At 36.5% G+C, this 15174-nt stretch overlaps 2 protein-coding genes across 2 annotated transcripts in view; both read right to left on the bottom strand.

The window, feature by feature from the left end:
• The window catches only part of LOC137010830 (phosphoinositide 3-kinase regulatory subunit 6), a 35116-nt gene extending 31231 nt beyond the window's left edge, over positions 1–3885 (bottom strand). Inside the window, exon 1 of the mRNA XM_067373188.1 lies at positions 3846–3885. The gene's annotated coding sequence lies outside the window, so the exon portion shown is untranslated. The remainder of the gene's footprint in view (positions 1–3845) is intronic.
• Positions 3886–10153: 6268 nt separating this feature from the next.
• pik3r5 (phosphoinositide-3-kinase, regulatory subunit 5) overlaps positions 10154–15174 on the bottom strand; it is a 29186-nt gene continuing 24165 nt past the window's right edge. The window contains exons 14-18 of the mRNA XM_067373779.1: positions 13947–14023; positions 13727–13820; positions 13114–13196; positions 12469–12584; positions 10154–11782 (exon numbers count right to left, since the gene is read on the bottom strand). Of these exons, the coding sequence (XP_067229880.1) occupies positions 11635–11782; positions 12469–12584; positions 13114–13196; positions 13727–13820; positions 13947–14023 (518 nt within the window). The 3' untranslated portion in view covers positions 10154–11634. The remainder of the gene's footprint in view (positions 11783–12468; positions 12585–13113; positions 13197–13726; positions 13821–13946; positions 14024–15174) is intronic.

Genomic DNA, 15174 nt, shown 5'->3' with positions numbered 1-15174 from the left:
TCAGATTACTTTTTCAAGTAACTAGTAAAGTAACAAATTACTTTTTCCACATTTATTGACTGACAACTCTCCTGTCCCCATACTGAGAGAAATAAAGTGCAGATGTGTTGTGTGGGCTGTGTTAACATGATGGTTATTGTAGTTCTAGACTAAATAAAACATGCATTTACTCATCACACTTGCATGAAAACATTCAGTATTGCAATCTCAGAATTTTACACAAACCTGTAATAATTAACTATATTAAATTATACTTTATGTATTTAATCTCATTTTATTAACCAATGTCTTTGCTGCTGACCTTCAATGATCTTTATTCAACCATACTAATAAGCAGAAATTGCTTTAGATTAAATGTAGAAATAAGAGTATTGAAATTCTTTCACCTGTGTCGTATTCTTCCAGCCCAGGTGAGAAAAAGTAACGCAAAATTAATGTAATGCAATTATTTAATTTTTTAGGGAATAATGCAATATTGTAATGTATTACTTTTAAAAGTAACTTTCCCCAAGACTAGTTGTATTTGAGGGGTTTCTTTTACCTACAGTAACCAAACTTCATACAGTTATCTCATTGGTCTGAACAACATTTGCACTCTCATACACCAGCCCAACAGGAAGTTAGCTATTTTGGGTTTGAAGCATTAATGTATCATTATTAACTAATGAATTTTACAATGGAATGAATCAGTACTGAACTTACCTAAGCTGGACAATGGCACCATTTTCTTCTAGAGCTGCTGTGCAAGCAAAATTATTTTCCTTTTATCACTGTGAAGATGCTTTGATACAATCTGCATTGTATAAAGCGTTATATAAATAAAGGTTACTTGAATTGACTTGACTTTACTAGATGGCTAGATTTAAACAGGGTTGAGAAAAGCCTTGTTGCTGAGTTTTCAGATATAATTAATTACTATTATCAGCTATTGCATTTGTATATATATTTAGACATTAGCAAAGACTACATTCTGTCACAGTTTTGATTTTACTTGTGTTTAAAATGTTGAATTTTCTGGCTCAACTAACTGGTAAACATTCTCCAACTTATCTTTTGATCTCACTCTGCCTCTCTCTCTCTGTTTGTAGTTCTGAACTCAGTCCTCCTACAAAGCACAGTGGGTTGTGGGAAATACTGGCTGTTAAAGTGTGCATGGATCCTACCGGAAAAAGTAGACCATCCGCGTTCTTCTGGCATACTCTTTTAGACGTACTATGCTTTGGGACACACTTATTTTACAAGATGTAATATAAGTCTAAGGTGTCCCCTGAATGTGTCTGTGAAGTTTCAGCTCAAATACCCCATAGATTTTTTTTTATTAATTTTTTTAACTGCCTATTTTAAAGTCACTCCCCCAGTTTCTCTTCCTCCAAATTAAAGGTCATTATATAGTAAAAACAAATATGTAACAATGAAATTGTCTGGTTTTAATGATAATTACTTTTAATTATTTTATGATTTGTATAACTATATGATCTATATTTTTATGAATCCATTACATCCATTTAGTTTAACAGTTGTTTATATATATATATATATATATATATATATATATATATATATATATATATATATATATATATATATATATATATATATATATATATATATATATATATATATATATATGCAGTTTTTACAAAATGTAATATAAGTCTAAGGTGTCCCCTGAATGTGTCTGTGAAGTTTCAGCTCAAAATACCCCATAGATTTTTTTAAATTAATTTTTTTAACTGCCTATTTTGGGACATCATTAACTATGCACCGATTCAGGCTGCGGCCCCTTTAAATTGTACGGTCCCTGCCCCCTGAGCTCTCGACTATAATACAGTGCATTTACAAAGTTCACACAGCTAATATAACCCTCAAATGGATCTTTACAAGATGTTCGTCATGCATGCTGCATGCATGCTTCGGATCATGTGAGTATAGTATTTATTTGGATGTTTACATTTGATTCTGAATGAGTTTGATAGTGCTCTGTGGCTCATGGGCTAAAGCTAACATCACACACTATTGGAGAGATTTATAAGAAAGAAGTTGTGTTTATGCATTATACAGACTGCAAGTGTTTAAAAAAAAATAGCGATGACTCTTGTCTCTGTGAATACAGTAAGAAACAATGTTAACTTTAACCACATTTAACAGTACATTAGCAACATGCTAACGAAACATTTAGAAAGACAATTCACAAATATCACTAAAAATATCATGTAATCATGGATCATGTCAGTTATTATCGCTCCATCTGCCATTTTTCGCTATTGTTCTTGCTTGCTTACCTAGTCTGATGATTCAGCTGTGCACAGATCAAGCCGTTAATACTGGCTGCCCTTGTGTAATTCCTTGAACATGGGCTGGCATATGCAAATATTGGGGGCATACATATTAATGATCCCGACTGTTACGTAACAGTCGGTGTTATGTTGAGATTTGCCTGTTTTTCTGAGGTCTTTTAAACAAATGAGATTTACACAAGAAGGAGGAAACAATGGTGTTTGAGGGTGCGTTCACACTTGTAGTTCGGTTCGTTTGGTTAATTTGGTCTGGACCAAAGAAGAAAAAAAAAACATTTAGTCCTGGTCTGGTTAGCGTTCACATTGGCAATTTTATCACCAAACCAAAAGATACCGAACCTTAAGGCATAGGGATACATTCACAACGTGATTGGTCGGATTTTCTGACGTATTGCCTATTTTGAGACTGAACTTACCGAACATTCAAAACAATGCTGTTTTCTGAAGTAAATGCGCTCGTTGTGTGTGCGTAGCGGTGCGTAGCCTGCATGTGATGGTATTTTGGCCAGCTGGGAACTCGTGAAGAGCTTATAAAATGTGTAAAGTAGTAAAAACAGCGGCGAGAATCCATCAGTCACACACAGAAATGTTCTGCTGCGTGGAGACGCGCGTCTGATGCCTGTGGTGGGCAAACTCGCGACTATGACAAGAAAAGCCGACATGCGTGAGGATTCTGTCCTTTTTAGGGTCTCGTCTTCCTGTTTTTGGTTTGGTTACATGTCTTTGGTCCGTGTTGCGTTCATATATCATTCGAACCGCACCAGAGTTCGTTTGGAAGCGGACCGAGACCCATCTTTTCAGCGGTCTCGGTCCGCTTGTTTGGTGCGCACCAGGGTTCGGATGGCAGCGTTCACATATGTTCAAATGAACCGCACTATCCGAGCAATCGCACCAGGGTTCGTTTTAATCGAACCAAACATGACAAGTGTGAACGCACCCTGAGACTCACTATATGTCATTTCCATGTACTGAACTCTTGTTATTCAACTATGCCAAGGTAAATTCAATTTTTGATTCTAGGGCACCTTTAAACTCCTGGGATATTGATTAGGGGCCTGTACCATGAAGCTGGATTAGCTGGCTAGCCAGGTAAGTTTCAGATTAGTTTGCGCCAATCCTGGGCTTTAGGTACCATGAAAGTAACTTGACTTTTAGCGGTGTTTATCGCCATGGTAACTTATGGCAGGTTATGTTCTGGGTTAGATATCTCAAACTGAAATTGGACCAATCAGATGTAAGCTTAGTGACACTAACACACAACACAAAAAAAGTCACTCCCCCAGTTTCTCTTCCTCCAAATTAAAGGTCATTATATAGTAAAAACAAATATGTCACAATGAAATTGTCTGGTTTTAATGATAATTACATTTAATTAATTTATGATTTATATATGATTTGTATAACTATATGATCTATATTTTTTTGAATCCATTACACACACACATGTTTAGTTTAACAGTTGTTATTAAGCATTTAGTTTCAATGAATATTAAAGGTGCTCTAAGCGATGTCACACATTTTTAGGCCAAAACATTTTTTGTCACTTACAGCAAACATCTCCTCACTATCCGCTAGCTGCCTGTCCCCTGAACACACTGTGAAAAATGCGGTCTCTGTAGTCGCCACAAGCTCCAAATATGGACACAAAAACAAACTGGTGCAGCCAGGACCACAAAACATAATAAACATGCTCCAGACAATAACCAACAAGAATGATTTTAAATGCGCATTCATGACTGTTTCAGGAAGTACGGAGGGGAGGTGGAGGAGGAGGAGGGAGGGTCTAGCTAGCCTCTGTTTTGTTTGACAACACTTCGAACGTCAACAGAAAGTTACTCCACCCAGGATCGCTTAGAGCACTTTTAATATATATATAGATCATATGTAATATAAATAAGGTGTAAATATACTCTTTAAATATGACTACATCATACATGTGACCTTGTATGTTTGAGTCTCTATCGCTATATATTATCAACTACATAAACTAACTTCACAACTTTCACTTGCACTAATAGAGAAAGATCATTTCTTTTATTTGTCCTCTTTCACAGACAAGTATTTTCAGTTTATCTCTGTTGCAAGGCATGTGATTGGCTGTTCACCACTGATGTCATGGATTCATGTGCACACGCGCCACAAACTCAAGATCAAAGCCTGAGTTGACAGAGAATGGTACCAACAAAGCCGAATTGGAGTGGTTTGGTTTTGTCAACTTGAAACTAATCCTATAACCCTGAGTTTGTTCAGCTACCATCATGGTACAGGCCCCTGGTCATTTAAGTAGCAGAGGAGGTTGTTAATCAGTTTCAGCTGCTTTGGTTTTAATGAAATTATCAAAATGTGCACTAGATGGTCAACAATGAGATGACCCCCAAAACAGGAATGGTTTTACAGGTGGAGGCCACTGATATTTTTTTCCGTACTCATTTTTTCTGACTGATTTTCACTAGTTTTGCATTTGGCTAAGGTTAGTGTCACTACTGGTAGTGTCACTACTAGTAGCATGAGGCGATACCTGGACCCTACAGAGGTTGCACAGGCAGTCCAACTCCTCCAGGATGGTACATCAGTATGTACCATTGCAAGAAGGTTTGTTGTGTCTCCCAGCACAGTCTCAAGAGCATGGAGGAGATTCCAGGAGACAGGCAGTTACTCTAGGAGATCTAGACAGGACCGTAGAAGGTCCTTAACCCATCAGCAAGACCGGTATCTGCTCCTTTGTGCAAGGTGGAACAGGATGAGCACTGCCAGAGCCCTGCAAAATGACCTCCAGCAGGCCACTGGTGTGAATGTCTCTGACCAAACAATCAGAAACAGACTTCATGAGGGTGGCCTGGGGGCCTCTAGTGGGCCCTGTGCTCACTGCCCAGCACCGTGGAGCTCGATTGGCTTTTGCCATTGAACCCACCACACAACTACAGTCTCACCTAGACAAAAATAATCTGCAGGAACCATTTTAGTCTGGATTTCATCCTCTTCACAGTACAGACACTGCTCTTCTAAGAGTATTGAACGACCTCCTCCTCGCCTCTGATTCTGGTGTCCTTAGCCTTCTGGTCTTCTACCATTTGCCATTCTATACTCCTATCCCGTTTGTCTGCAATCAGCATTTCAGAAACAGTTTTACAATGGCTAAGTTCATATCTCTCAGACAGGCAACAGTTCATTAGCATTGACAAATTCAAATCTCGTTCTGTCACCTTTTCCCATGGAGTGCCTCAAGGATCTGTCCTCGGTCCACTTTTATTTTTAATCTACACACTTCCTCTGAGTCAGATCATCTGGCTCCATGATTTTAATTTCCACAGTTACGCTGACAATACACAAATCTATTTGACTGTACAGCCTAATTCTGTTTTTCATCCTTCTTCTTTAACATCTTACTTTGTTCTGTTGAGCCTTTATTTCAGAGTTTTGTTCATTAAATACCTACTGCTGCATTTAGATCCTGCTTCCTCCTTGTTTTCAACAACGTGTGACATACTCCATTAACATTGACGGTGTTCTGGTTCATCCCTCTTCCACTATACATACCTTGGTGTATAGTTTGATTGTAGGCTATGTTTTGAACCCCATATCAATTGGCTTGTCAAGTCCCGTTTTTTCCGTCTTCGCAATATTGTCCGTTTGAGACCTTCACTACATTTCAGAGATGCTGAAACTGTTGTCCATGCTTTTATAACTTCACGTCTTGATTATTGCAACTCCTTGTTTTATGTTCTACCCAAAAGAGTCCTAAATTGTTTGCAGCTAATTCCGAATTAGCTCTATGCTTGCTTTTGTAACTTCTCTTGTATATTAACTATCTTTATCTGTTCCATCTGGTTGATCATGTGTTGTATCCTGACTGTATACTTGTATATGTGTTCATGTTATCTATCAATGTTATGTAAAGCGTCCTTGGGTTCTTGAAAAGTGCTATATAAATAAAACATTCTTCTTATTATTAACACCAGAATTGGCAGGTCCACCACTGGCTCCCGGTGCTTTTCACAGATGAGAGCAGGTTCACCCTGAGCACGTGACAGACGTGAAAGGGTCTGGAGAAGCCGTGGAGAATGTTATGCTGCCTGTAACATTGTTCAGCATGACCGGTATGGTGATGGGTCAGTGATGGTCTAGGGAGGCATATCCATGGAGGGACGCTCAGACCTCTACAGGCTAGACAATAGCACCCTGACTGCCATTTGAGAAATCCTTGGACCCATTGTCAGACCCTACGCTGGTGCAGTGGGTCCTGGGTTCCTCCTGGTGTACGACAATGCCCGGCTTCATGTGACAAGAGTATGCAGGCAGTTCCTGGAGGACGAAGGAATTGATACCATTGAATGGCCCCCACGCTCGCATGGCCTAAATCCAAAAGAATAGCTCCTGGACATTATGTTTCGGTCCATCCGACGCCATCAGGTTGCACCTCAGACTGTCAAAGAGCTCAGTGATGCCCTGGTCCAGATCTGGGAGGAAATACCCCAGGACACCATCCGTTGTCTCATTAGGAGCATGCTCCAACATTGTCAGACATGCATACAAGCACGTGGGGGCCATACAAACTACTGAGTACCATTTTGAGTTGCTGCAATGAAATTTCAGCAAAATGGACTAACCTGCTGCATCATTATTTTCACTTTGTTTTTTGGGGTGTCTTTGATATTATTCCTTTGTAGGTTGATCCTTTTCATTTCCATCAAACGATGTGTTCCTAACACCTAGTCCATATCAGCATAGATATCCAGCATGATATTTGTGTTTTCAAAGTGTTCCTTTAATTTTTTGAGCAGTGTGTGTGTGTGTGTGTGTGTATATACAGTAGATATATGTATATATATAATATAATACAATTTGAGCCAGTTGTTCAAAAAGTTTAATCTGGATCAGAATGATCTGGATTTGGAAATCCCATGTTTTGCTATCCAGGATCAGGAAATCCATCTAACTTTTGTGCTGGTTTTTCAAAGAAAAATTGGATTGGATTACTGTGATCCAGATACACACTTTTCCAGATTACCAAATCTTGATTTCAAGTGCTCTACGTAGCCCCTAAAGGGACATGATGATAGAAAGAATATGGGTTTTGAATTAAATATAATATTTTTGTTGGATATTTACAGCTGTTTGGGGATTGTTTTATGGCACCAAAATCTTTTTTACTTTACAGTAGGTTACCAAAAGGCTAAATATGTAGGCTAATGTCTACTTCTAATTTATTTAACAGTTAAAGGGATAGTTCACCCAAAAATGAAAATTTGATGTTTATCTGCTTACCCCCAGGGCATCCAAGATGTAGATGACTTTTTTTCTTCAGTCGAACGCAAATTATGATTTTTAACTGCAACCGCTGCCGTCTGTCAGTCAAATAATAGCAGTGATTGGGAACTTGAACAATAAGAGTCGAAAAAACTTCCATAGACAAATCCAAATTAAACCCTGCGGCTCGTGACGGCACATTGATGTCCTAAGACACGAAGCGATCGGTTTGTGCGAGAAACCGAACAGTATTTATATAATTTTTTACCTCTAATACACCACTATGTCCAACTTCGTTCAGATTCCGTCAACAGAAGGCGTTTTTTGACCTCACTAAGAGGAAGCTGAACGAAGTTGGACATAGTCGTGTATTACAGGTAAAAAATTATATAAATAATGTTCGGTTTCTCGCACAAACCGATCGTTTCGTGTCTTAGGACATTAATGTGTCGTCACGAGCCGCAGGTTTTAATTTTGATTTGTCTAAGCAAGTTTTATTTACTGTTATAGTTGAAGTTCCCATCTACTGCTATTATTTGACTGACAGACGGCAGCAATTGCAGTTAAAAATCATAATTTGCGTTCGACTGAAGAAAAAAGTCATCTACATCTTGGATGCCCTGGGGGTAAGCAGATAAACATCACATTTTCATTTTTGGGTGAACTATCCCTTTAAACTATTCAAGAGCAAAATGAAAAAATGTGTATGTATATTACATGATATAAATGTTGTATTTTTTGACCAGTTTTAAGGTTTTACTACATTTTCCTCCTGGAATCCACCTTGAAATCCTACCCCCTATTGGGATCAGGATAATCCTGTTTTTTTGGATCAAAGTTATCCAAATCCTACTGACAAGTTTTGAACACAAACTGAAGGTTTGATCCAGATTAAAACTAGGATTGGATTCCATGATCTCATCTGATTTGAGAATCCCTTTTTCCTTTTGAACAACCCATTTTCAAGATTTGATCCGATCAGATAACTTTTGAACAATTGGCCCTATATGATATATGTATAACATGACATATAAAGTCCTATGACATTAAAATGCATCTAAATGTTATCTCATGATGTGGCTAGTGTTTTGCAGTCATGGTGGCACCACCAGCTGGCTGCAGTAAATGTGCGACCTTTTATATTTTCTCACGATTCATTTTAAATCTAGATATTTAAATCTATCTGAGAGTTGGAGTTAACGTATATACAGAATAATTCAAGTTGTTTTGTTTTGTTGTGATATATACCTTACTATCTATTAATAAGCAGTAAATTAGGAGTTTATTGAGGGAAAATCGTAGTTAATAGTTTATATGTGTTCCCTATACAAAAGTGTTACCGGATATTCCTGTTGTTGCTTCCTTCCTACCTTTGTTGTGGTAACATTCCACCTGAAGCTAATGAGGAAATTATGCAGTCTCTCCTCGTTCCCATCACCAAGTGCGTTCCAAATAGCTTCAATATTACACACAAGTGCCCTGCTCCCTCCAGTGTCCTGACTTCAAGGGCTCTGCCCTTTGAAGCAAGTACAGGCCACTGGAGGACAGTAATAGGAGTTACCAGATCAGAGGGCGAGGCTATAAACAGAGGGGCGTTTTTGAAAGCGTTACCTGATTTGCCCACATCAGAGTGTGAGTAGGGTTTAGGGGTGTTTTAGGGTGAAGGGGATCATTTTCATTGCATGATTTATAAACACCTACCAGTTTGAAAACATCCATAAATTAAGAAACGCCCACTTTTGTTCTGCAGAGACCTCTTACTCTGAAGTGAGTAGGTCACTTCTGATTAGAATTTGCACATGATCACATGAGGGCAAGGAATCACATGACAAACAGGAACATGACTATGAGAATTTCAAAATAAAAGACATAAACTTGAAACAAAATCACAAAACAGACATGATATTCGTTAAGTAAAATCTAATTCCGTATTATTCCTTTTTGATTTTAGAGTGATATATGACCCTTACATGTTATTTACAGGTTTTGTGAGACCAATTTACTATTACTATGTATTTTTTAAGAAGAATAGACATGCTGATAGCTACATTAATAAATGTATTAATAAATGAATACAGGCATCCAGAGCTGACCCATTACCAATCTTTTCAGAATGATCTTATTTCATATTGACAAAGGGAGTATTTAACTGACATAATCCTATTTTATATGCACATTCAGGCTTTTACTTAATGGCTGTTTTTCCTTCTTTTCATAGCCAGTCATCTTGTGACCTTTTTTTTACAATCTTTGATAACATCTTGAACAGACTAACAGTTCATAAACACCCTGAGCAAAACTGCCCTTCTCCAGGAACATGAACGACTGTTGTTTTAGCAGACAGAGGTGTCATTGTTTAGTTTTTAACCTGATATATCATAAGAATGGTTACAAACTGTAGGGCAGTTGAAAAACCAAAAGCAAGCATTTAAAATGTCATGACAGTCATATTAAAAACCACATCCGTGTAAAGCATAAAACATTATTACTATGTGATTTGGACAGACTTCTGACAATTGCCAATATAATCATTGTTAGTCATTATGTAACCATATACACACACTGACTTGTGTGACTAGTGTGAGTAATAATTTCATTTGAAAGGGGTTTTATTTAATATATTTTTAATTTGACATGTTACAGTGTACAAATATAAAGACATTGAATGCACCTTATGAATATACATGTCACATGGAAAGTACCGCTTTAGTTCTCTGAGATGCTATAGGATCACAAAATAATTTAAAAAGACATTTTGCATAACAGTGTACATTTCAGTAGCACTGGTCTGTACCCACAACACTCTTTCCAGCATGCTGTCACAACAAAATGAAATGTAGTATGATCACAAATGGAATGCATCTACAAAGTTTAATAAACGATATATGGACATTATTTAAAAACAGTCTGCCCTGAGAGAGAGTAAAATCCCCCAATTTGCTCAAAATGATTATATATATATAAAAAAAAAATATATATATATATATATAAAACACATACATATGTACATTGTACACCTCTGCTTGATAATCTTGTTAAAATATATACAATTTTAAGTGTTTATAAAACAACCAGAGGAGAAAATGATTGTTTTGACAGTTATACTGATCGTTTTAGATTATAAATATACATGTGGTTTAAAAGAAAGCAAGCAAGAAAGAAATGATTATTTCAATTACAAACTGTGCCAGTATTACAGCATACAGACTGAACAGTCTTGGTTTTTATTCACCACTGTTCAGCCTCCAGCGGCCACAGGGTACAACTCAAGAATTGGTTTATAAGGACCTCTGTTGGCCAACTGACTAAACTGCAATAAGGGGTTTTCAAACCAGGCAGGTTAATGTCATAACACCAAAAACAAAACAGCAGGAGAGGATAGACAAGTATATACAAAGATAATCACTGAATACATTAGATTTTTAAGGACTAAAATCTAAGGCACCACTGTCTCAATTCTCTGACCAGACCGAAATGGGTTTACGTAAACAATTAAAAAGGAAAGACTGTAAAGGAATATACATATTTCCTGAGAATTGTAATTAAAACTACAAAAAAATATTTACGTCATATATACAAACACATTATTACATTGTCCACAGTGCTTATTTGGATGCTGGTTAAAATGTTCATTAACAAGAGTATTCTGGTAGTTACAAATCCATACTGGTTGTATAAGAGCCAGGACAGGCCCAGTTCCAAATCAATCCAGTAATAACAACATCCCATTCATACCAAACCTTGGTTAAGGATGACTCAGATTTTGTCTCATAACCTGATACAAATGTTAGTCATAAGTCCACATAAATTGTCTCAGTTTGTCTACCGAATTATATTCAGTAGGATGTACCCTTAGGAAAAACAACAACTTCTGATCTGATTATTCAAATCTCAGAAGTTTGAAGCAACCAACCCCACATGTACATATAGACATGATGCTCATATAATGTAATAAAAGAGCATTTTTACCCAAATATGTATCTTATCTTTTGCCCAGAGAGTTGATATACAAAGCTGTAGTTTGAAACTGAAAGTGGAAAACTGGTGGTTTCTTAGGCTGGAGTTTTGGGTTCAAGCCTGATCTCTGTGTTCAAGGCTGAGGTCCACTGAAAGTGGCAACAGGGAGGCAAAGAAGAGAGCAGAAGGTTGGATGCAGAGGCTGGGTTTGAGATGAGAACACCCTTCCTTTCGTCCAATCAGTTGAACTATCTGGCTTATAACAAACTGATACCTCACACCTGCAAAGAAAGAATATATTTTGGGTTGTATAAGTGCTCAATGGAGTTTACATTCAAATACTAATACACAGTGTCCAAAAAGCAGCTGCCGATGGTGAGCGCATTGAAAAAGTTACTAGTTGTTGGCCACAAAACTATTTTTATTACAAACATTTTTAGTGTCGCTATGACAATGGAATTATTGTTTTTTTGTGACAAACAGTGATGGTCACTGACTCACTTTCAGTGATGGTCACTGACTCACTTTCAATGACATATGCTAGTTTCCGCCTTTGACATTTCGTGATTTTGTTCCGATTTTTTTTTTTTTTTTTCTGCTGGCTTAATTCAAAGAATGTCGAAACAAAATGAAGAATGAAATACTTATATTGTGAAATATCATTATAGTTTAAAATAACTGTTTACTATTTTAATATATTTTTTAAATGTAATTTAAGATGGCAAAGCTGCTGCCATTACTCCAGACTTCAATGTCTCATGAGCCTTCAGAAAATAATTCAAATATGTATATATATATATATATATATATATATATATATATATATATATATATATATATATATATATATATATATATATATATATATATATATATATATATATATATATATATATATATATGCCAAAGTCTTATATTTATATTTTGTGAAACTTTAGCATAAAAAGCAAACAAAAACAAACTGTACCTGGTCACACTCTGTAAAATTTTCTTCTCATCTTGGTCCAGACAAACTGCAAAGGTGGTGTTGCAAGTTCCGCTAACCTGAACCTTATCCACTTTTACTTGTGTGGTGGTCAGTTGCTGAAATACGAACAAAATTTTATTAGAAAACAACATTATCTAAATAAAACATTAAAATACTGTTACATGAAACTCCTGAATAACTTTCATATTCATAAACATTTTAGCTTAATCTATGAGAGTATGAAAGAGCATTGTTAATGGTGTTTTGAGTGTTTGTTTGTTTTTCAAACATTTGCAACAAACAGTATATTTTCTTTTCAAATGATAACAAAACAAGATAAAGTACAGTCAGTGTGTGGTGTAAGTGAACCAAAGAGTAACCACTGTCACTGTAAAAGTGAAAGTACGACTGACACCAAAAACACAAAGGTGTAAAAACAAGAGCCATGTCGTGTAAACTGGTATAGAAACAGTTACATAAAAACCAAGATGTTTGCTCTTGGTAAAAAAAATGTTGTTGTTTGTCGACTGCTATACATCGCTGCAGAAACCACATGAGAGAAGTAACTGTAGGTGTTTGCGCTAAGTTTGTTTCGGGCTGTTTAAACCGCAGCTCAGTTTTCTCCCATACTTCCTTCCTGCTCACCTGATTGTAGCCTTTCTTTGATTTAGAGTTCTGTCTCTTCAGCACTTCTGTCATTGTCAAATGAAGGCACTCCATTTTAGAATCTAAAGAAAAAGAAATGAATGAAGCACTTGTGACTTGGCTGATTTAGATTTAAATGCACTAACAATCAAACCTGCGGGGGGAAAAAAAAAGGAATATCTTGGCTGCATTTGAATGCAGTACAAGCAAATATTCATATATGAGATAATTTGTGAAGAGGTACAATCCCATTAAGCATTGCAAATCACAATCAAAATAAAAGTGAACAATAAACATATGTTAAAACATATGTGTATACACAACTATTTAAAACATAAATTAAAATAATTGATGGGTTCAACAAAGCATATACAAATGATAAACATCCTCGTAGCTCAAGTTTTAATTAAAAATGAATTCCCGTATGGAGAAAATGAATGTTTTTAGTTTTTTTTCCAGAATCTGGATAGTTGCACTCAGTTGGATTTTACAGTCCATAAGCATATCAATTCATTTCATTCATCATTTCATTAAATTTAAATTTGTTTATCATTCCTCATTAAAGTAAATTTTTAAAAGTTCTGTCTATAGTGAGTTCAGTGTAATTTTCTACCTAGTTCCTCAGGATTCCTGCAGGCTTTTAGCAGGTTTATGGAGGTGCAGGACTTTTCTGACATTGTCTTCTGACTTCTGCCACTGATATGTATCTAAATGTAAAGACAAAAAAGAGAGGATGAATGAAAATTGGATTACTTACATTAAAATTAAAATTGATTGTCATTAAAAAAAAATAATAATAATAATAATCAAAACACTGGAATTGTTCATCTTACTCTGTTGTAAGTCACTTCCAGTGACAAGGGAACAGCCTCACGGTCTCCATCAATGCCAAATCTCTTACTGGCAGCCCCTGAAAAATAATAAAAAGATTTGATTCTTTAGAAAAGAAGTCAAGTTAATCACATTAACTACAGCAAAACACAATACAGCTATTATAACAGGATCTGAAAAGTTCTTCTTCCTTTTTTTTTAATGACGTATAAACATTTTTGATTAGTCTGAATTTAAAGCTGCTTCTGTTGCTCTAAAATAACTTAACTTCTGAGAAGGGAAGATCTGCTACTACAAAAAAAATACTTCAGTTAATTATGCAGACAATAGCAAGCTGCACAGTGATAACATGTGAAGAGAAACACACTAAACGCATTTTGCATAACTTGTGTCAGCGATTCAACACAATGTCATGCTCCACTTTGATCTCTATATGCAGACAGAATTATGAAAGAGTGATTTTACAGGGTTGCTAGATAGCAAAGAAACAGGAGCAAACAGTGTAAATAGTGAGCATGTACACTGATGAGCCAAAACATTATGACCAGTCACAGGTGATGTAAATATCATTGATCATCTCCTAGCAAGGCCACATTTTAAGGACTGGGTAGATTAGATGGTAAGAAAACAAATTAGTTTTTGTAATCAATGCCCATTATTCCGGCCCATTACAAGCCGGTGGAGGGAGTGTGATTCTCTGGGCAGTGTTCTGCTGGGAAACCCCGGGTCCAGCCTTTCATGTGGACGTAAATTTGACATATGCCACCTATTTAAACATTGTTGCAGAACAGGCACAACCCTTCACAAGTGTGTTCAATGTGTTGCTCTGGCCTCCAAATTCCCCAGATCTCAATCCAATTGAGCATCTGTGGGATGTGTTGGACCAACAAGTTCAATCCACGGTGGCTTCACCTCATAACTACAGGACTTGAAGGATCTGTTGTTAATGTCTTGGTGCCAGATACCACAGCACACTTTCAGGGGTCTTATAGAACCTTGGTGGATCGCCGCTGTTTTTGGCAGCACGTACAGGACCAATAAAATATTAGGCAGGTGGTCATAATATTTTGGCTCATCTGTGTATATGTGCTTAGAAAGGAATATTGTCCTGGTGATTGCTTTAATAAACCCAAAGGGGGAAAAAACGTTTCTGAAAGGAAAGCATACTAAGCAAACATCATCAAATAATGTGAAATTGGCCATTCATAGATACAAACATCTGAACTGATA

Source organism: Chanodichthys erythropterus, chromosome 21, assembly GCF_024489055.1.
Source record: "Chanodichthys erythropterus isolate Z2021 chromosome 21, ASM2448905v1, whole genome shotgun sequence".
Classification (NCBI taxonomy): domain Eukaryota; kingdom Metazoa; phylum Chordata; class Actinopteri; order Cypriniformes; family Xenocyprididae; genus Chanodichthys; species Chanodichthys erythropterus.
This window is presented reverse-complemented; position numbering and strand designations above follow the sequence as displayed.